The sequence below is a fragment of the Panthera onca genome, chromosome D4 (genome assembly GCF_046562875.1).
Source record: "Panthera onca isolate mPanOnc1 chromosome D4, mPanOnc1 haplotype 2, whole genome shotgun sequence".
NCBI lineage: Eukaryota > Metazoa > Chordata > Mammalia > Carnivora > Felidae > Panthera > Panthera onca.
This window is the reverse complement of record NC_138351.1, coordinates 20,934,891-20,957,842: the sequence shown is the minus strand read 5'-3', so window position 1 is coordinate 20,957,842 and position 22,952 is coordinate 20,934,891. Positions and strand designations below refer to the sequence as shown.

Genomic DNA, 22,952 nt, shown 5'->3' with positions numbered 1-22,952 from the left:
ACATGTGGGCTTTTTTTTTTTTTTTTTTTTTTGAGTGTGTGGAAATTCTATTGGGAAGGAGGCTGATGTCATGTCATTGGGCCATTTAGTAAAGGACAACCATGACTTCCTTCAGGAACAAAGGCACTGAGACAAGAAGGAGTGACGCTACTCTGCTGCTAACAATATGTCATCTTTACAGCTCTCCGGTGGGTTCCAGGCTTTGTCCTGTGCACATAATGGATGCATTAACTGCCCACTCTATGAAGTAGGGATGAGCGTTAGTTCTATCTTTTTTTAACGAGGAAACTGAGACAGAGAGTACTGAAATGCCTGAAGGCATGAATCAAGAAAACAGTAGGGTCAGGATCCTAACTTGTAAAATTGCCAGAGCCTAGGTGTCTGACCACTGCTCCACACTGTCTCCCTGCCTTCAGTGTGAACACAGTGGCTTTCTGCAGAAGGTTACTAGGGTCAATCGACAATGTCCACTAACTACTTGACACTGCCTCCACCAGGAGGTAGGGGTCTATGACCCTTCCCTCTGAATCTGGGCAGACTCAGTGACCCCTTGCCCAATAGAATATGGCAGAAGTGACAGGTGCCAGTTTCTAGGTCTTACGAGACCGGCAGCTTCCACTTCCTCCTCCTAGAACATTCACGACTTGGATTTTTAAAGTCAAAAGGCAAACATGTATCATAAAGAATATATTCAAAGACTAGAAAGCCCTAAGATATCATGAAAAGATCTGACTGCCCTATTGAAGAGACCACATGGAGAAGCCATGAGGTTTTTATGACACTACAAGGAAAAGGGGAGGACACGGCTGAATCCATCCTTCCGGCTATCCCCTCTGAAGCCATGAGGGAAGCATTCTTGGTCCCTCCATACCAGCCTTACCTTCTGCTGAATACCATCCAATGATCCCAGTCACCACAAAGTGGAACAGAAGCTGAGCACTATCCATCATTCTACCCTCAAAATCATGTTAGGTAGAAAAGATATTCTTTTAAATGAATGAGATCTGGGGTTGTCTGTTACTCAGCAATCAATAACCAGAACGGGAGCACGTGGGTAGCCCGGTCAGTTAAGCATCCAACTCTTGATTTCGGCTTGGGTCATGATCCCATGGTTCGTGGGAGTGAGCCCTGTGTCGGGCTCTGCACTGACAGCATCAGTAGAGCCTGCTTGGGGTTCTCTCTCTCCCTCTCTCTCTCCCTCTCTCTCTCTCTGCACCGCCCTTGCTCACACACACTCTCAAAATAAATAAATAAACATTAAAAAATAAATAAATAAGCAGAATGGATAAACTGACTTGGAAATGGATATAAGATAGGGCATGGGGGGGGGACATAAAGAACCCCAAAGAAAGGTAGGCTACTGGGACACAGTGGAACACTCTTCCCACTGGTTGGAGGTGGGAATCCTTAGAAGAAGCCAACTATTTAAAGAGAGAAAGAGTGAGAGTTCACCAAAGAAAGCACATCTTTGCATTCCAATAGTTATTTCACTCCCAACATTTCTTCCTGCATATGAGTCCTTCCTGTTGCTCTTATGGCCTCAGTGAAGTTTTGTTAAGCCTCGCAGCTTAGATTAGAGTGAAGGAAAGGGCACAGCAGGACAGGAAAGGGATAAGCCAACTGTCACTCACCATACTCTGTATAGCACAAAGGAAATGCCCTAGTTGTTAGGTCAGACTGCCTATGTCCAATTCCCAGGTCTACAAGTTTCTTGTTTTGTTCCCTTGGACAAATTACTTAAACCCTTTGTGACTCAGATGCCCCATCCGTAAAGTCAGAGATAGCACTGACTCCCGATGCTTTCTATATCCATCATCAAGAAAAAACAGGGAGCCTCAGAAACCTTCCTCAGCCTTCCCCTCAGCACTCACACGCAGCCTTACTGCCAACATCTGCCTTGAGTCCAACTTGGTTTCTGGAGGACGGCGTGAAGGGTCTAGAAACCTGGACAGTGATTAAAATGCCTCCAGATGACAAGCATGTTAGGTAGAGAGGGTGAGATGAGAGAACACCCAGGAGTATGAGATAGAAGTTTCTTTGGAAACCTTAAGTGGACCAAAATGACATTATGTCTGGTGTGTAGAGTAGAAGGTGTAGGCAGTGGGGCCAGACAGAAGGAGAGGAGCTGGACAGGAAAGCAAGATCAGACCATGGAAAGCCTTAGTTCCCACACCAAAGCCTTATTTCTGGGCTTCCACGTGATAGCAAGTCGGTGGGAGAGGGCAATTCCAAACCCCGAAATTAGGGACATTTCATAATTACCACATACTAATGTTTAATACTAAACATACTAATGTTTAATCTTCAGGAGAAATTTTCAAGGCTGCATTGTTTTTCCATTGCCATTGCAGAAACTGAGATCTAGGGGTATAATCACTAAGATTCACCTGGTTTGTACAGTCTTCTCAGATCCAAACAACCGAAGGCAGAAAATGAAGTTGGTAGTAGAAGCCCACTCAACACCTGCACGTGAAGACAACAGTTACTTTATAAATCTTTCTTCTCTCTACTCTGGAATTTCCCTGTACAGAAAAAGCAATAAACATATCCGAGCCAATCTAGCTCACATACCCAGGTTTACTTCCTAAGCCACAGTAATGAAACCGAACAGGAGCTGGTCAGTTATATATGTCAAGCTTTTCCAAATGATTCTTCTCTGCCAAGTTTTTCTGTCTTGTATCGTAAAGCAACGCGAGACCTTTGTTCAACTAGACAAGATTCCAATTGTCCATATAAAAAATAACAAATGACTTCAACAGTTATATGGCCCATTAGGGCTAACGGTGGGAAACCTACATTACATCCTGTCAATGAGGTAGCACAGATTTGTTTAATCATCAGCTTACCTCGCCCTTTGCCGGCAGTGTGAATGAAACTCACATGCTTTCCTGAGCAAAGTGACTTCTAAATCCAAGTCGGCTGGATTTGGTCTAAATTTTTATGTTTCAATTCCATCTATCATGCTTCATTCAAAACCATTAAGGAGGGGTGCCTGGGTGGCTCAGTCAGTTGAGCGTCTGACTCTTGATTTCGACTCAGGTCATGATCTCATGGTTTCGTGAGTTCAAGTGCCACATAGGGCTCGGCACTGGCACCATGGAGCCTGCTTGGGATTCTCATTCTCATTCTCTCTCTCTCTCTCTCTCTCTCTCTCTCTCTGCGCCCCTCCCCCACTTGCATTGTCTCTCTCCCTCAAAATAAAAAAAAACTTAAAAAATAAAAAAATAAAATAATAATTTTTTCAGAAAACCATTAAGGAATAAAACAAAGACAGCCAGTCTCTCCCAATCATTGACCTTTAACATTTCTAATCTAGAGAGAGTTCACTCTCAAGACTCAGAATGACTTACTAGTTAGGAATATTGGAATTTGTCAATAATATGAAACCTGTGTTTTCAACAATATCCCTTGATTTTGCAGTTATTAAACCCCACCAACAATTAGCACCTCTACTGATATGAACAACACAGGAGGCAACAGCAGTCTTCAGAGTCCCTCATCTAAGGAAGAAAGAACAAACAAAGACATATGCTTCTGTATTCATTGGTGGTCGGAAATTCAGCAGATGAAAGGAAATGGAGTTTCAGACCTTTGCAAACTATCTTTATTCTATCCATAAGGAAACAAAAAGGAAAAAAACAATCATGACTTTTCTGGTCTGTGTCAGGATATGAGTATTTTGTAATTACTACTTTCCTTTTAGAAAAAGGTGCCATTATGTTTATAGCCATTCCTCACAGACTCTCTGTTCTCTCTCACCAAACCCTCACTATGGCCACTATTGATTCACTTATTAAACCCTGAGAACCATTTTTTTTTTTTTTAAGGATAACAATTTCCCATTTTTAAAATGTTTTGTAATGTTTATTTTTGAGAGAGAGAGAGGGAGGGAGGGAGGGAGACACAGCACAAGTCAGGGAGGGGCAGAGAGAGAGGGAGACAGAATCTGAAGCAGCCTGCAGGCTCCAGGCTCTGAGCTGTCAGCACAGAGCCTGAAGCAGGGCTCGAACCTACAAACCACGAGATCATGACCTGAGCCGAAGTCAGATGCTTAACCCACTGAGCCCCCCAGGTGCTCTAAACCCTTAGAACCCTTCTTAAATCTTCTCTTTGATTTCAGTCTCTTCTATTTATTGTCCATTCGAGTAATTAGCATTGCCTTTCCAAACCATAAACCTCATTATAAACCTTTTTACCTCAAAATTCTTCTGGGATAATTCTAAAATTCTTCAAGATAAATGTTAAATTCCTTAATCTGGCCCCTTCTCCTCACCCATGACATGGCTGTGATTCTAGCCCCAGGGTAAAGGGTAGGTGCAGTCTAGAATTGAAAGAACATACTCTTGCCACATGAAGTCAGCAGTACATGCAATTGTTCAGTCGAGACTTTCACCTTTTATGTTCCAGGCCTTAAAGAAGAGGAAAGCCAGGCCTTTCAAAAGGCCTGAGGTCTTCAGTATAGATTTTGGGGTATCACATAGGGTCACATGAAGTGGACTTTGTGGTTGCCTCCTCAGACGAAATATTATCCTACTGGAGAACATTTCTTCAGTTCTCCAATTTCTCCTTTCTCCTGCTGAGAAAAAGCTTTGAAGCTTGAACTGGATTGACTCCAAGAGGCTGGGATTGGCCTAAACTAGGCGAGCCCATGGCACCTCTCTTGCCACAGTGAATGGTTCAGGGATGGGTACATAAATTGGCCCTGATCCAAACAGCTCAGAGCATTCGTGTGGCTCCTAGGATTGCTTCAGAGGCAGGCACATGATCTAAGATGCTCCAGTCATAATAAAGCTCTGGACTTGGAGGAATGTGGGAAGACATTGTTACTTCCCCTGACTGTGAAGAAGGAAACTTACAGCCTGTAGCTGTTACCACCTACTTTGCAATGAGCATAAAGTCAACATGAGTGTGGGCAGAGAGTGATGCACAATACTCAGAGAAACACACACACACACAAACACACACACACACACACACACACACAAATGAGGTTTCATTCCTGAGGACACTGTGGGCATTTGGATTGAGTAAATGAGTCAGTAAATTCCCTTTATTACTGAACACCAAACCTATCACTTAAAGCATCCTAACATATCCTATACCCTCTCTCTTTTTCCTCTTCAAACACAGCCCCCTCATCCTCATAATTTTTTTTTCTCTCCTCCATTCCACTTATTTTATCTCTGGATCTCAGGAGGGGCTGTCAGCATAAAAGAAAATTCCTTCCTCTGAGCCAGCTGGGACCTAGCAGTGGGTAGTTGCTACCAACTCTGTGGACGGAAGAGGTAGCAGGCTCTTCTTAAGAACTAGTTCAAGGTTAAATATCTTAGAAACAATTAGATCTTTCTTTTCCATATCTCCAGCACAGTTATTGTGTTGAAAATGTTTAGTCTTTTGCCAACTTCAATTGTACTCCCAAAGATCCCCTCTGTTAACTAGACTTCAAGTTCACAGCAAGACCTAGGGAAACCAGGGAGAAAGTGAGAGGTGGGGGAAGGAGAAACACAAATTACTCCACAATGCACACAGAATTGCTCGTGGTCCCCTGAAAAGCATGGCTTTAAACAGTCCTCTGCCTTTCCACATACCTCCCCTCTGCCCAGAATCTCTCAACTCAACTTATGGCCTTACACATGTTGCCCTACCTTTTAAGACTTAACTAAAGAATGAGGTTATTCTTAACTAAAGAACGAGGCACAAATGAGTATTCTCTCCATCACGTCCTCACTATGGTATTCTATCCTAGCTCTTGCCACTTTTTTTAATACTTACTTGTGTTCAATTCTGACTCCCTTACCAGCCTCAGATGATAAATGCCACTGGAAAGCAAAGTCCCTGTCATACGGTAAAGGTTCAAAAACTTTTGGTTGCTATATCTCACCTATAAGCTAAAATATGAAAAGGATTAGCTTTAGACTTCTCATATAATGGAAGTCTTCAGTGAATATTATAGGCAGTGGAAGAAAGAAAGAGTTTTGAAGGTAAGATCTGAACCCTTGTGTGAATATAAAAAAGAACTTTGCACTAATGCCTCAAACACCTAACCCTTGTGTTAAATCCCTCAGTCAGCAAACAATCACCACACTACCTACTGCCAGACCCTAGACAATTAATTACTGGTGTTAATTGATCCGATTAATTGCTTCACCAATCACAGTGCTGCCTCCTTTAAATTTAACCTGACAAACCCAATACTTATCCCAAACTCTTCATAAACCCTGACTTTCACTTTTTTTCAAAAGGGTGCATTGCAAGTTTGAGGCTCCTCTGAGCCAGCAAGAAACAAATGCAGCTTCTGTCTTTCAGACTTGAGTCTGGCGTCTTCTAAGTTGTGATTGCTTTTAATAAATTACAGTTTTACTTATTGACGAGACCCGAAAATACACCCAACCCACAACGAATGTGGCATTTTTCAGGTACGTGGAATAAAGAATCTACCGTCTAATCCACATTTTCCAATCCCCCCCATCCCCTTAACCTACATAACAAAATGTAGGCATTTTGTTTTCTGTTTTACCGACTCAATACATACAAATGATTCCTTTCGTCTCCATTCAGGAAAGCTCAATGTCAGCTGCTTAAAATTCTAAGAAGTACTTGAAGAGATCTTTGGAGAAGCAAGAAGAACTGTGCGGTCTAAGATATAAATAATCCAAAAATTAATGGCTTACTAGCTCAGGTGCCCAACCAAACCATCTGAGCCACCTAAGGATTTAAATTTCAGTGCAGAGAGCCTCAAAGAAATCTTCAATACAAATTTCCGTCCAAATTAATATTGTTTTTAGTCATTTTAATTCTGGAAGAGATTTTGCTGCTGGTATTTTTAATTATATCCTTCTTTATAATTGCATTCAATCTATTTGTGTAATATAGTATCTTTTAATTTTAAAAATAGGCAATGCAGAACTTCAAACTGTACCAAGAAATGGACTGTGAAATTCATCCTCTGTGCTTGGCACTGACATTTCATTTACAGTGGGTGTGGCAGATGGGAACTGGGCCGATGTCCATTTTCGCTAGCTGGTAATAAAGTGGTTCAATCACAAGAATCTTCCTTTTCATCCTCTTGGCTGATGGTTGAGATAGCATAAAAAAGCACTAACTAGCACAGAGACTCTCTTAGAGAAGCCACTAGATAAACATTTCGTTCTAAGATGAAATTCAGTGTAAGAAAAGTAAATATTGTGGTATATGTTTTGCCAAACCTACCTAATTCTCTCCCTCCCCAGCACATGGTGGGATTATACTTACTTGCCTTCTTATGTTTGGGTGGGGTGTGCCAGGAAGAGGGGCCACTGCAGACCATTCCAGTTACCCTGTGAGGCCTTTCAGAGCCCTCTTTTCCTTCAGACATGGAGACTGGCTCTCCTGTCATCAGACCAGACCCGTAAGGGATTATTGTGAACAGAACCTTCTGATGGTATGTGATGAACATGAAACATGAACCAGAAGTAAACCTTTGTTGTTTTAAGCCACAGAGAGTGTGGGGTGATGTGTCCTTCTAATGAAACATGGTCTCTCCTGAGTGATTCAAGGGTAACGTGGCCCATCCAAGGAAATGAAGTCATACAGGTACTAAAACTACATCCCGATAGAGTGATTTCACCTAAAAGTAATATTTTTTGGACACTGATAATTTTTTTTTTTACATTTATTTGTTTTTGAGAGAAAGAGAGAGGCAGAGCACAAGTGGGCAAGGGAGAGAGAGAGAGGGAGACACAGAATCCGAAGCAGGCTCCAGGCTCTGAGCTGTCAGCACAGAGCCCGACACGGGGCTCGAACTCACAAACTGCGAGATTGTGACCTGAGCTGAAGCCGGACGCTTAACCGACTGAGCCACCCAGGTGCCCCTGCACCCTGATAATATCATGCTAAGCATAGATGTCACTTAAAATTCTATGGATTAAGAAACTTCAAGTACAAATACCATGCAAATGGCCTCTCATTTCACCTGATGTTAAAATCTCAATTGACAAACTAAACTCTAACAGTGGAGGCCAAAGTAAAGTGAAAATATCTCAAACTCTTTACCACACACTTCACGCTCTTGCCCCAGTAGGGGCTGGGGCTGCCAGCCTAATTGAGGTTTGTCTGCTGACTGCTGTTACCCCAGATGCTGTCACTAATAATTACAGCCAGGCCTCTTTGCTAGTTTCCTTCTTAGCATGAGTCAACAAACTTCTTTTAAGCTCTGTAAGAGGCACCGGTCTTTCTTTTGTTCTTGGCAGAGGGAGGAATATTTTTAGAAAATAACCTTACTATTTTCAGAGGGGGGGTCATTATCAGCCACAAAATGAGAATAATTTGTGCCCCCCCACCCCTGCCCCGGAGGGAGGGCTCAGACACCTAGTTAGCGAATTCTGAGCTCTTTGACCCCAAACCACAGAAGCCTCACCATCTTGAATTAACTCGAGTTGCAGAAGCAATTCAGGACGACACATCCCCTCTCATGCTACCTGGCTGGGCTTTAGTTTCTGGGGGAACAAAGGGAGTTTGCGGAGTTTTAGAGTTAAAAATAAAATCACATCATTGTTGGGCATCGTAAATCTTCACTGCAGGAAATGGGCACGCCACCGCAAATTTCCCAAAGATCAGCTAAGTGCTGGTGACAAAAACGCAGCATACTGTCTGCTGCAGACTGTGTGCGGTAAGTCTTGCTGGCTCCTTCAGCTTGTAAAACTCAGTCTGTGCGGATGATACTGGGCGCCTGGACATCACTTGTGTCTCAAAAAGAACTGGCAAATATTCTCAACACATTTGTAAATGACACTCCTGAAACCCTTCTTTCTCCCCTCCCCATTTCTTCTTCCCCCCACTCTTGTAATTGAAACAGTGCTCGGGAACCAAACCCTCCCTTTTCCTGAGTTCCTTAACATTTTCTCCAAGGACAGTCCTACATAATTCCTAAATTAAGCTTGCCTTCCTTTTACGTTGTGGCAAAGTGCAATTACAGTTTAAAGGGAATATTTATGTACATTAGTTAACGACATCATTGCAACTTACTGCTCACACATCAACACTTAATTAGTGTAAGCATAAGTGACATAATTGCTACAAGGCATGCATTTACTAGTAATGTGAGGTAATTTCATGCACTATGCACATTTTAAATATCTACTTTATACTTTGTCAGGCTGAATTTTTTAAATCAATAAGGAATATTTACATGGATCAGAAGGCAGTCTTCTTCCCTACCATAGACAAATATACTGTAAATGGCCTTTTGACACATTTAATATCCTGCAGGGTTTTGAAAGCCAGAAAGGTTAAAGATGGGCTGCAGACCCTGCCCTGAGGGATAAAGAGAATCCCCTAATGTATGCAGCATCATCCACATTAATTACATGTGTTGCCCTCTTTCATGTACAACTACGTAATATGCATTTAAATCTCCCCCCAGGCCTTACAAATTCTAGTTTAGAAATTATTTTTTGAAATATGGTGGTTCTGTAAAATGGGGAGTTTCCAAAATCGCAAACACTTCTAAGAAATTATGAAGAGTGACTTTCTACAATGCACATTTATTCAAAGCAACTCCCTGCAGGGATTTCTCCAGTGGCTTTTCTTATGCTTCATCCTCAAGTTCAAACCCCAGCATGGGACACAGCCAACCCTTCCGGATCTGGCTGTGATTCACTTACAGCCTCCTGGGACGGGGCATTCCAATCACTCCCAAGGCGGGCTTCTCTCCCCACCCTTTCTCATGCTACGCCCCCTTCCTGCTGCAAGCCCTCTAGTCTCAGCTCTGTCAGGCATGGGCCTCTGCATGCTTCTGTCTCCCTGATCACACCATCAATCACATGGCACGGTGCTACACACACACCTGTCGCCCCGTTAGATCTGGGACAAGACTCACATGATGAATTGGATTTCGCTTAGCTGATCCCCATGTAGCTGGGTGAATACCATGTCCTACAGAGGTAGAAACGCGTAGTGACTGAGAACCTACACTTCAGACTAAAAACATCCTCAACTCAAGGTGACTTTAGCCAAAATCCTTCTCCTGCCTCAAGTTCCTCATAAGGAGAAGGGGAAGAAGTAGCTGAAATATCAATCTTACAGACTGGCTGAGCCTAGTTAGAGTCCTTGAGCTATGTAAATGGAGTTTTCTCCCCGGCTGCCTGTCTGTCTGGTACCCGAGCCCATTTTTATCCCTGACACTCATCGACAGCCCTGCCATACCTCGAATACCCAGCTCTCCCAGCCCAGGTTAGCCATCAGGCCCCCTACTGCTCTGGAGCCAAGTTTTAAAGGTCATGTCCACAGCAATGCTAGGATTCTGAATTACTTTTTTCCCCTAAGGAAGGCAATCAACACTTCACCTCAAGATAGAAGCGTCCTAGATTTAAGTTCCAGCTCAGCCACTATGTAAGTTATTTAGCGACTCTTTACGTGCCAACTATACACCAGGCAATGTGTTAGCTATTCAGGAGGCAATGGTGAGTGAAAGCCGCCACCACGCTGGACACAAACAGTTCCACCTGGGCCTGAAGCAGGTCTTGAACTTGTCGGAGGCTGTTTCTCTAATGTGGAGACAATACCCTCCCCCCACCTCACTTACAAGTCTGTGATGAGAATAAAAAGAGAAAGCGTATATGGGAATATATTACACACTGTAAAGCGTTATGCAAATCAGGACTGTCAGATTCAGACCCCTTCCCAATCCTCTCCAAATCCTCAGTCCGTATTAAACTAGCAGCGCACGTCACATAGCCAAATGCACTTTCCTCTACAGTTTCTATCTGCAGACCGTGTTACACTCCCCGTAAGTTCAGATCTTCCTGCTTGACAGGCTAATGTGCCGTTGCCAGCCCCCTCGATATTAGTCTAATTCTGATTTGAGGCTACGGAAGTGACAAGTGAAGCTATTTTAGAGGTGCCTGGGGTCGTAAAGCATTTGGAAAATTATTTTGCTGTCGCACTTGCGTCAGAATAGATCTGCATGAAGATTCTGTGGTTCTGAAGCGAACATGAGGGGCCTTCCTGCCTGTGCTCTGGAGAGAGCTTGGCATGATGAACAGTGCTGTCATCAGTCACTCTGCTGAATGCCAGGGAGGCCCACTCGGAACCCACTGAGCCAGGGCTTTGGGGATTTGCCCTGCAGCTCTGAGGAAGCTTTGCCACAAAGAGTGCCTAGAAGGATCCGGGAGCGGGAAACGAAGAGTCTCTTGCCACCAAGATACTTTTTTTGAAGTGTCAGAAATGGATGTCTTGTTTCAACAGGAGAGATCCAGGAAGCATTGAGGGAAAGTATCCATCTTGCACTTTTTAAGAGAATAACAAAGAAATGTTGCAAAAGTCAGAATTGAAATTCTCTAGCCGAATTCTCTAGAAACTGAATTTCTCTCAGTTTGTGAATTGAGCCTAGCCGCTCCCTTTATTTTTTTTTTTTGAAGTCTACTTATTTTGAGAGAGAGGGAGAAAGAGAGCACACACGTGGGGGAGGGGCAGAGAGAAAATCCCAAGCAGGCTCCACCCTTCAGAACGGAGCCTGACACGGGGCTCGAATCCATGAACTGTGAGATCATGACCTGAGCCGAAATCAAGAGTCAGAGGTTTAACCCACTGAACCACTCAGGTGCCCCCTAGGTGGCCCCTTTAAATAATCATAGTAATGAATCCAATGAATATGGGAGGAAAATGGCAAAAGAGGGATTTGTAACGATAGCCTTCAAGTACGAGTTTTCCAAAAGAGCTGGAGGTGTCACAGAGGTATCTTAGTTTTTACCACAGATGGAAATGAAAGGTAAGGAGGAATCAAGGATGGAGGGACCAGAGTCTGCAATATGAACACCAGGCCCACACAGTTAACTTCTTCACTTTTCCCTGTGTATTTCTGCGGCATATACCAGGGGAATCTATACACACAAAAGAAGAGCTCTACTCCCAAAGCATCGAAATAACTCAAAGCACAAAGGTAACATCTAGATATTTTCTTCTCAACCTAACTAGGCTGTGAGGTCCTTTAGGATTAGAACCATTTGTTACCCATTTTTGGACCCACCATAACACACAGTGCTTTTACGTAGAGAATGTCTTCCATGGGTGCTTACTGAACTAATGAATGACCAAATAACTATGAAAGAACTAAGAGAAAGAAAGAGGAGACAAGCAAAGAGGAGACTGAAAAGGAGAAAAAAACAACTGTATAGGGAATAATGAGCATATAAAATTAATTTTAGATAAAATAATAAAATTAAAAATCCAACAGGATGGTGATTTGTCCAACCTAAGCTACTTGACCAATAATAAAACAAACAAACAAACAAACAAAAAAACAAAACACCAGGTGAGTTGAGTGCTTTGTCCAGGGAAGCAGAAAGTCACTGCACCATGGTTTTCTTCCTGTCCCTTGCCTATCTCCCCCACCATAGACCCTATCTCACTACGAAGAACTATGAAAAAGAGGTACTTTTCAGATAAAAATTCCTCTTGTACATGACAAGTTTATCTCAGCTTTGTGATTCCAACAGCCTTCTACAGATCTATAATTCTGGTATGTGGTAACTGAAATTACTCTGCCTACTGTCATCCCCTAATTCTAAGCACAAAGGTCGTCCACACATAGAGCCACCATCGTATGTCATACCCTGCTAATGCACTAGAAGGATTCAAAGTGGTGTATCAGATTCAGCAGCTTTCAGACAAAGAATATTATTTTTAATGCACTGTGGCAAAGTAAGCATCAATGGTGCTTTTGACCTTCATTATTTGTTCTGAAGAGAACCACATGGTTCTCAGAGCTTGCAAGAGCATATTTCCACAAACCTCCATCAAGTAACAATTATTGATGATTCTAATCTCTTTTAATAAATATTTTAGAACATGGCAGAATCATGGTGTCAGTAGGAGACATCCTCAAAATGTCCTCCTGGATAGGGGCTATTATTTTTCTAGTTACACAAAAGAGAGAGCTTTTATCCGCCTTCTCAGTAGACTGATTTATTCACGTCACAAATCTCCACATAAAGATTTTAATAGCGAAGAAATTGTTACTCCTATGTCATCTCTCGAACACTTGAACCATTCTCGTGCTCCATTTTGCCTCTTGTATGTCAACCTACACCTATCTGCACCTCTAAAGCTCTATCTCTAGGCCCTGAGGAAAAGTTGCAATTGAACAAGGATATATCCAGGCCTGGTATAGACGAGAGACTCTTCGAGATTCGCCTGGATAAGCAGAGATGTACTCCAAAATACGTCCAGCCCTTTTTATATAACTCATCTTGCCAGTGTGGCTTACCATATAGTGTTTCCAAAACCACAATTTACAATTCACAATAGTACATGTGTCATGTCACCCACAAAGGCGGACATCCATTTCATAATAATAACAATATAAAAACAATAATAATACCAACTTAAACTGCAACTTGTGGTTACCTTCTGGCTCCTCAGTGATGAAAACAAACACAACAGAATTCAAAATATAAACTACTAGTGAAAGACAAAGGCTTGCATCAATTGTATTTTACCTCTGAAGGATCTAGCGTCCTTAAAACACAGGCTGGATATGTTATACCCCTCAGTTCAGCTGTGCCACACTTCAGTAAATGGTGGGCACTCATTAATTCCCACTGACCATGACTGCCTGAAGAATGCAAATCTCCAGCTAGGCTTTTCAGAAAAATTGAGAAGTGAAGCCAAGCTTCAAAAGGAGACCCACTGAGCCCCGCAGATCCTACCTCCAAATTGCGTCTCTCCCAGATCCCCCATTTCCCTCCTCTGGGCCTGATTCACACACCATTATCTGTGGCCAGGGCATGTGCTCTTGCTTTCAAACAGATTCCAGAAGCAAGGGCCACACTAGAGTTCATCTAGAAAACAAGTAAGTACATCTAGGATCAGGCCGATATCAGCCTTCTTTCTCATCAGCAACCCGGCCTGTGAAAAGTTAAAGACGTATTCAAAGTTCTACAAGATTCTGAATCTGATATTCTATAGCCATACAAAATACCAAGGAAAAATTATGATAACATAAAGGCATGTTGGGATGTGCACAGACACAGAATGCTGATAGATCAAGCACTATTTGTTAAGTCTGACATTTGAACAGGTACTATAGACACAAAATGAAGTTGAAACCAAGACAGAGGAGACATAGGATTCCAAAACAAGAGAAGCTACCCCAAAAGTGCAAGACATACTCAAGGCTTAACAACTGTTGATGCTGTAAGCAGATTACAAGAGTGACCAGCCCTGGGGGTACCTAGGTGGCTCAGTCGGTTGAGCGTCTGACTTTGGCTCAGGTCATGACCTCGCGGTTTGTGAGTTTGAGCCCCTCATCGGGCTCTGTGCTGACAGCTCAGAGTCTGGAGCCTGCTTTGGATTCTGTGCCCCCTCTCTCTCTGCCCCTCCCCTGCTGGCTCTCTGTCTCAAAAATAAGCAAACATTAATTTTTTTTTTTAAAAGAGTGACCAGCCCAGGCACAGCAGGGATCTGATGTGTCTAGAAGGAGAAGGAAGTAGTGTGTATCGTAAAAATGAGGTGGAGTAATTTTGAGAATATGGTTAAAAACTACTATTAATTTGACAATTATTAGGCAAAAACAAAAATTCAGTAAATAAAGGATAGGTTCATTTATAAAAAGCCAATTTAAAAAAAAAAAAACAGGAAAAACAGAAGAGCTACTAGAAAAAGCCATTGTTTAAATATGAGTCATGCTAAAATATGGCAAAAATGTAATAAAAGTGAATCCATTTGACTTTGACACTAGGAACATTCTTTTTCAAATGGCATTTTTGTCTTAACACTGGACATAAAAAGAAGGAAATGCAATCCAACACCTTTATTTGAATTTACGGTGAATAATATATACAGGGCCATTAAAACAAATAATATTTATTGGTTTCCAGCCTTCAGTAAAAGCTCAAGACAAAGCCCATAATAATTATGGTTTCAGAAAGGAAGGTAAATGTTTCACTGTGACTATGTAAATTAAAAGGAGAGCTGCCAGATATTGAGAAGTAGGAGGGCAAGAGAAGGAAGAGAAGGGATTGCAGGTATATATATTACAAAACTAATCACGAGGGGAACTAAAAAGAGCAGTGTATAAAAGTGGTTGCTTTGGAGGAATGAAACCAGGGTGGAGGAAGAATAAGCAGAAAAACTTAGACTTTTCATGTCAGACCCCTCTCTGCTTACAAAAGCCAAAGTAAACAACATGTACACCAAATCATGTTGTACACCTTCATCGTGTACAATTTTTAAGTCAATTATACCTCCAGAAAGCCAGATAATAAACAATTATACCCTTTCTTTTAAAACAATATAAATAAAATATATTAACATGGACAAAGGGAGACCTGAAATGAAAAAGCACAGCATCATCTCAGATATGTTGATATGGTTGTATGTATGCTCAAGAAAAAGCCCCAAAGGATATAGGCCAGCTCATTCGTGTTTTTGCATTCAGAAAATGGATTGCTCGCAGTGTTTCACTGGCTTCTTTACATCTTTACATATTGTTTCTTTTTATTTCTGTCTTTTCTTTTTTTTTTTTTTTGCAACTAGCACATCTTAAAAATACAAAAAAAAAAAAGTTTTATTCTTCAAAATCAAATTTTAAAATATGTCTGTAAGAGGCGCCTGGGTGGTTCAGTCAGTTAAGCTGAGTTAATTTTGACTCAGGTCATGACCTCATGGTTTGTGAGTTCAAGCCCCACCCTGGGCTCCACACTGACAGCATGGAGTCTGCTTGCTATTCATTCTCTCTCTCTCTCTCTATCTCTCTCCTTCTCCCTCTCCCTCCTTCTCTCTCAAAATAAATAAACTTTAAGAAAAAAACATGTCCTTAAATCATACAATTAATAAATTATAAAAAATCAACATATGACTTTTAGATTTTTTTATAACATTTGAAAGTATTTTTAATATTTTAATTCTTTATGTTAAGTGGGATCATGTATACACTAATATTTTACATAAATGGGACTATAAATAACATACCATAATTTTTTCAAGCTATTCACCATCCTTTTATTTATAACATGTTCATCACCAACTACCCAAACCAGTAAGCATGTCTATTTGTCAAACGCGTCTGTTTTTTCCAGAGGATAAGATCCTGAAGCTAAGAACTATGTTTTAATAATTTTGTATCCCAATTCCTTGCACATAAAAGGCATGCAATGTGAATCTTGATCAATCTGAGAAAAACTGTGATGTACCGCCCACCTGTAAGCAGTTACCAAACATTCCCCATTCCCTTTGTAAATATTGTGTTCAGGGATACAACAAAAGAAGTAGGACGACTACTTAACAATGCAGAGCCCTCATGTTGTTCCATCTTCCCCTCCTGACACTAAATTCCTGACTCTCTAGAGAGTTAGGAGGGATTTTCTTTCCTGCTTGATCATTCCACGTGAAAAAAGTACCTACTGTTTTCTAAAAGGTGACTTTCCACCATGAGGGCTTTTCTGGGAGTTCTAATGGGCCCCCAGCAGAGGGCGCAGCGGTGCCCAAAAAAGACCTTACCTGAGACTGAAATGGGACAAGAGATCTCCCCTTCTGCCATCAGATACCCATATTTTGAGATTCTGTCTACAATGTTCCTCATCCTCACAGTGAGATGATAGGTTAAGACTCCAGTTTTAGTGATTCATCGCTCCTCAAATGACTGCCCTACAGTAGCACCAGAGAGGACAGGCAAAGCACTAGGGTCCCATGGGTGACAGTTATGTCACTTTGGAGAAGAGCCCAAAGGAGCAGGAAGAGAAGGCGGCAGAAAAAGAATTTCAGATTTTATAATTTCTTCTAAAGTAATCTGTCAAATGACTTCAAAAACAATGGTAGTCACCATCTTTCCTATGAAAATCACTTAAACTTATTTTTTCCTCAAAAACATTTTACGAGTCTCTTGCTGTAAGTTAAATTAAGACTACATTTCCTATCTGGTGCTCAACAATACTCAGAAAAAAGTATGGCACGTTTTAGAAATAGATGGAGATTAAGAAGTACAAACCTCCAGTTACAAGACAAATAAGTTACTGGGATCAAAAGTACAGCACAGGGAATACAGCCAATAATATCACGACAACTTTGTACGATAATGGATGCTACCTACACTCATGAGCAGTTCATAAGTGTGTAATTGTCGAATCACTATGCTGTACACTTGAAACTAATATTGTATGTCAACTATACTTCAAATGAAAAAAAAGAAACTTTTTCAAACTGAAAACCTGAAAATTCCTGTAACCACCATCTAGATAAGAAAACAAAAAATCACCAGCATTCCAGAAGCCACTTCTTCATGACCCCACCCAGCCAAAGGTAAACAACATGCTGAAGTTTTATCACCATATACTAGTTCTGCTCGGTTTTGAAATTTATATAAATAAAATCAAGGAGAAAAGTGCTCTGTAAATAGTAGCTACCATTGCGTTACAGCTATGAAAACTTTTGCTAAATAAAGAATAATAAGAAGTTAAACCCCCAAGCCCCAGTAAACCTTAAGCAAACTTTACAAATAACATTCTAAATCATATTTGTCCACCTTGTAGATGGAGAAACTGGACTCAAAACAGAAGTTACGTAACTAAGTAAAGATCACACCTTAAGCTCAGTAGCTAAATTGTGGTTTGAGCCTAGGTGTTCTCACTCAATTTCATGCAGCCAGATGAATAAGTAAGATACTGCACTTCTACCAGAAAATCATTACCTCCTTTAGGACTCCTAAGTCTTAGAACATTGAGCTGAGCAAACACCTGGTTCCCCTCTATGGAATGCATCATCCATTGGCAGCATTACAAGGCAAGCTCTTAAAGGGCATGAGTGCCAGCCTAAAGACAGGTACATACCATGTTTACATTATATGTTTACTCCTATTAAAGGAGTTTCAAGCCATTAGGGGTTCAACCAAGGAATGGTTTTATTTCGTCACCATTTTCAAGTTGAATACTGTTAAGCTCCCCCTCCCCATTACTTAAGGACCTTTCAAGCAAACCTCGTAGGTTTCCAGGCACTTTCTAAAAACCTAGTCCAAAAATCAAATCAATCAAACAATCAATCCCAGTCAACATTTCAAGCTCATATCCAATTCAAAAGCTAACCACTTCTTGTATCACAGACTAGCTCAGTGGCTCAAAAAGCCTAATGTGAAGAGGAAGGCGTGATCTGCTTGTATACTCTTCCTTCCCCACTATGCCCTTGAATTACAGAATGGGAGAATATGGCATACTTCTGTGTCATTTCTTTGCCTCTCCTCCCCTCCATCTTGATCCTTGCAGTTGAGTCTAAGAAGGAGAAATAAAAAAAGGCAGAGACACTCCTATGTAACTGGCCATCTGTCAGTCATGAGGAGACATCACTGGTCTCCCTTTCATTTAGTCTGGTTCTATGCAATGGTGGTGGCCTATGCTGTTATAGAAGCAAGTGCCAATGTTATGGCCTCCATGCTGACCAAGATTCTCAAGAGCAACTCTACAGACATATTGACCTGGATAATTCTTTTGTGTGTGGGATGCCCTGTGCATTGTAGGATGTCTAGCAACACCCCTGACCTCTATTCACTATATGAAGGAGCACTCTCTTCCTAGTTGTTGCAAATAAAATTGCTAAGTATCCCCTAAAGGGCCAATCCACCTTGGATGAGAACCATTAACAAAGATAATACAGGCACAGTTCTTGAGCAGCCTCAGGAGCAATGCTTACTTCAGATTCTTCACTGGGTGGGATAGCCGCTTGTTTGGCCTAGATGTCACCTGGGCAGGCCAAGGATATAACTGACCTTCAACCTCTCTTGTTTTTAATGTGCAGCCATGCTAACAATTGTGGTTTTCTTTTCAGCTAAGAGCAGCAGAAAGTTGGAATTTAACCATACTTAGATACAGGGTCCTTAAAAAGGCAATTTGGTTAAAATGAGGGCACTAGAGGGCCCTAATCCAACATGATTGGTGTCTTTATAAGAGTACGTTTGGACATAGACAGGCACAGGGTAAAAGCAATGTGAAGACATAGGAAGAAGATAGCCATCTACAAATCAAGAAGATACCTTAGGAGAAACCAGTCCTTCCAACACCTTGGTCTGGGACTTGTAGCCTCCAGAACTGTAAGAAAACAAATTGTTGTGCAAACCACCCAATCGAGGGTACTTTGTTGGGGTAGCAACAGCAAACTAACACATACCAGTCTAGTCCTATTTTTATCAACTTGGGGTGGGGAGATAGTTGAATAAGAAGGGCAGATTGTGCCTCTTCTTAGTAAGCTCTGGACAGGTGTCTAACCCCAGTTTTTGGTGTTCCTATTTAAATGAGGGGTACTTGTACACTCTTCAACTCTGAGCCTTCATCACCAATTCTGGAGCAACAGAAGAAAAAAACAATCACACTCACTGTCATAGTATATACGCATCTACTGGGATTTTAATAGGATCCAAAAAGAAAGCCATATTTTCAGCATTACAAAGAGAAAAATAGCTCCTCTATTGTCCACTGCTATCATACATCTCATAAATGCCTTGTAAGGCAATAGCACCTTACGTATATGAATCTGGGTGAAGGTTCTATGATGCAGTGACATGTCTGCTTGGTGATTTCATGGACAATATACCATAAACATGGCCGACTTATGGAATAATCTCTTCGCATTGCTAGCTGGGAAATTGTTTTCAACACTGGTCAAGGTCTGGATGGCATCCGTCTAAGCAGACATAAATCACTACCTTGAGTGCTTTGAACAATTCTGGGACAGGAAATTATCTTAGCAGTCACCTAACCTAATCCCTCATGTGCTGTTCAATGACTTCCATCTACCTATGACCATGCTAGCTTACACATAAAGAAGAGCACTTGAGAGATAAAACCAGGTGAGGATTCTAGATGCATAAGCCAAACATGGAGGGTGAATGAAGCCTTATGCTTACTCACAGGTAAAACTTTTTGTTGTTGTTGGCTGTGATTGTTTTATTTTTTACATCCAAATTAGTTAGCGTATGGTGAAACAATGATTTCAGGAGTAGATTCCTTAATGCCCCTTGCCCATTTAGCTCATCCCCCCTCCCACAACCCCTCCAGTAACCCTGTTTGTTCTCCATATTTATGAGTCTCTTCTGTTTTGTCCCCCTCCCTGTTTTTATATTATTTTTGTTTCCGTTCCCTCATGTTCATCTGTTTTGTCTCTTAAAGTCATCATCGACAGATGAATGGATAAAGAAGATGTAGTATATATATATATACAATGGAGTATTACTTGGCAATCAAAAAGAATGAAATCTTGCCATTTGCAAATACATGGATGGAACTGGAGGGTATTATGCTAACAGGTAAAACATTTTTAAAGAAGCTCGTCTTTGAGATTCCTCATTGAATAGAAAAACACCATTTACATTCCTGATCACCTCCCCCTCAGCACTTTGCCATTCTATGCCCCACCATGTGACTGGGATCCATTAGGTGTGAATACCATGTAGAGTGAAGAGAGGACATCACAAGAATTTGGTGGCTAGTCTAGCCTAGGACAAGTAGTTGGAAATTTGACCTTGGGCAAGTCCATTGGCCACTTCTGACTTTTAGTTTCTTCATCTTAAAACAAGGAAATAGTCATAAATGTTGCTTTCAGTTTTTAAATTTCCCAAATCTCATCTCATTATATATAATTATATAGAGAGAGATATATAAATTTTTATAAATAAATTTTACATATATATAATTTTGCCCATAACCCTGCTGATAAGCTTCCCCTATCTGTAATACATAAATCTCTTCATAGATACCTTTCCACTCTGGGTAATGTTATCCTTGTGAAACATCCTTGAAATTGCAGCTAACTTCTAACAAGTCTGGGAAGAGATGTGAAGGGGGTCAAATAATGTGTTAGTTTTCTATCACGGCCATAACAAATAACCACAAACAGAGTGACTAAAAACAACATAAATTTATTATCTCACTGTTCTTTAGGTCATAAGTTTGAGCTGGCTCAATGGGTTTCTCTAATCCAGATGTCACAAGGCAGAAATCAAGATGTCAGCCGGCTGGGCTCTTACCGAGAGGTTCTGATAACAATCTGCTTTCCAACTCATTCAATTTCTTATGGTTTTAGTACTGAGGTCCTATCCTCTGGGGCTGCCCTCAGCTCTTGGAGGCATCTCTACAGTTCTTGCACATGGGCCTTGCTCTCAGAGCCAGCAATGGCATGTCTAACCCTTCTGATGCTTAGAAACTTTCCAGCTTCCAGCCAGAGAAAGTTCTCTGCTTTTAAAAGCTCATGTAATTAGGCTGTGCCCATGGGGATAATCCAGGATCGTCTTCTCTTAAAGTCTATACCCTTCATTACAACTGCAAAGTCCTTTTCCTTGTAACATATTTACAGGTTCTAGGAATTTCGGAACATTTTAGGGAGTCCTTATTCTGCGTACATGGTGAGAGGAAAAAATGAATTAGGGGCACAGAAACAACCTTCTCCATAGTATTGATCCAGGGATTTTTTTTTTCTCTCTGATTCAATCAGACACTTAAAATAGTAGCTTACATTTGATGGGCATTATTAGAAGTGCAGAAGTTTTGGGTATTTAAATGTATTACCTCATTTAGACCTCATAAAATCTTATGCAATAAATCCTACTACCCCATTTTACATCTGAGGCAACTGAGGCTCAAAAGAACAAGGATTTAAACCCAGTTTCTGTTGACTCCAGAATCCCACACCCTCGACACCTTTACCGCTAAGAAGTCAGAGGCTCAGAGATCATGTGACTTGACCAAAAATACACAGATTAACTGGTAACAAAAGCGTCAGGAACAAAATCAGATGCGCACCTGTCTTCGCACACCCCGCTCTACCTGGCTGGCCTTCCATCTCACACGTGCTCGATGCCCTACATTCAGAGTTGATCCGACCACACATTTGTCCATACAGCACCACAGCACTAGCTTCTCCTACTCTCTTCTCCACGTCTCTGCGAGTACACATGCTGCTGTGGTCACACTAGCTTTGAAACAGTGGGGCATTTTTTTTTTTTAATACTAGAAATGCCGTACTTTATAATGCTAACATATAAATTTGATAGAACTGGGCTTTGGAGCTTAGACTCCCGTAATTAACTTCTAGCACACTAGGCAGAAAGAGTAAGTACCTAGACCAACAGGAAATGGAAGAAGGATAGTTCACCATCAGAAATTGTGAATGAATGATTACAGCCTATAATATTCACTCTTCTGTTTCATCTGTAAGCACTTGCTCAAGCATGTAAATATGCAGGTGGTCCTAGAACTGTTACAAACCACGGCATAATTGATGACACATAATACTAAAGATTTATTCACGCCCCTGGGGCCAGATATTCATTTGAACATAATAATACAGAAAGCAATTAAGGAGCCCTTTCCATAATTCACTGATAGGCCATTCCGAAGTTTTACTGAAGTTTCTTTCAAGTGTGGATGTTGACATCATGACCATTTCCATGAAGAGTACTATTTTCAGACACATTCAGCCAACTCAGGAAGTTACTATCTAATCCTCACTTAATGTCTTTAAGGAATGGGGTATTTGGCATAAATTAAGTGTTCGTGATTATTCTCATAGTGTCACTCAATTAATAATATTTACATATACTTTCTCACGTAATGACCAGAGCAGCCCATACAAGATGGGTGTTTTTATGCCCCAAATGCACATGAGAACACTAAGGCTCACAAAGGATAAGAAGCTTATCCAAGATCAGACAACTAGGAAGAAGCAGAATCCAGAATTCGTAACCACGTTGGTCTGATGCCAGTGCCCATTTGCTTGAGTGCCTTCCCTGCTACCTAATCAGTATCTTCTTCAAAGGCCAAGTGTATAACCTTTTGGGATCAGCTTTTTTCACTCAGCATAATTCCCTTGCAGAGACATCCATGTTGTGTGTATCAATACTTGGCTCTTTCTTATTGCTGAATAATATTCCACGGTATGGATGTGTATCAGTTTACTTAACCATTAACCCACTGACCAAGGGCCAATCTGAAACATTT

General features: G+C 41.2%; 1 protein-coding gene across 1 annotated transcript in view; it reads left to right on the top strand.

Moving 5' to 3' along the window:
* The first annotated feature begins 463 nt into the window (after positions 1-463).
* LOC132663408 (uncharacterized) overlaps positions 464-22,952 on the top strand; it is a 51,214-nt gene continuing 28,725 nt past the window's right edge. Inside the window, exons 1-3 of the mRNA XM_081790865.1 lie at positions 464-500; positions 6,356-6,416; positions 8,559-8,647. Of these exons, the coding sequence (XP_081646991.1) occupies positions 464-500; positions 6,356-6,416; positions 8,559-8,647 (187 nt within the window). The remainder of the gene's footprint in view (positions 501-6,355; positions 6,417-8,558; positions 8,648-22,952) is intronic.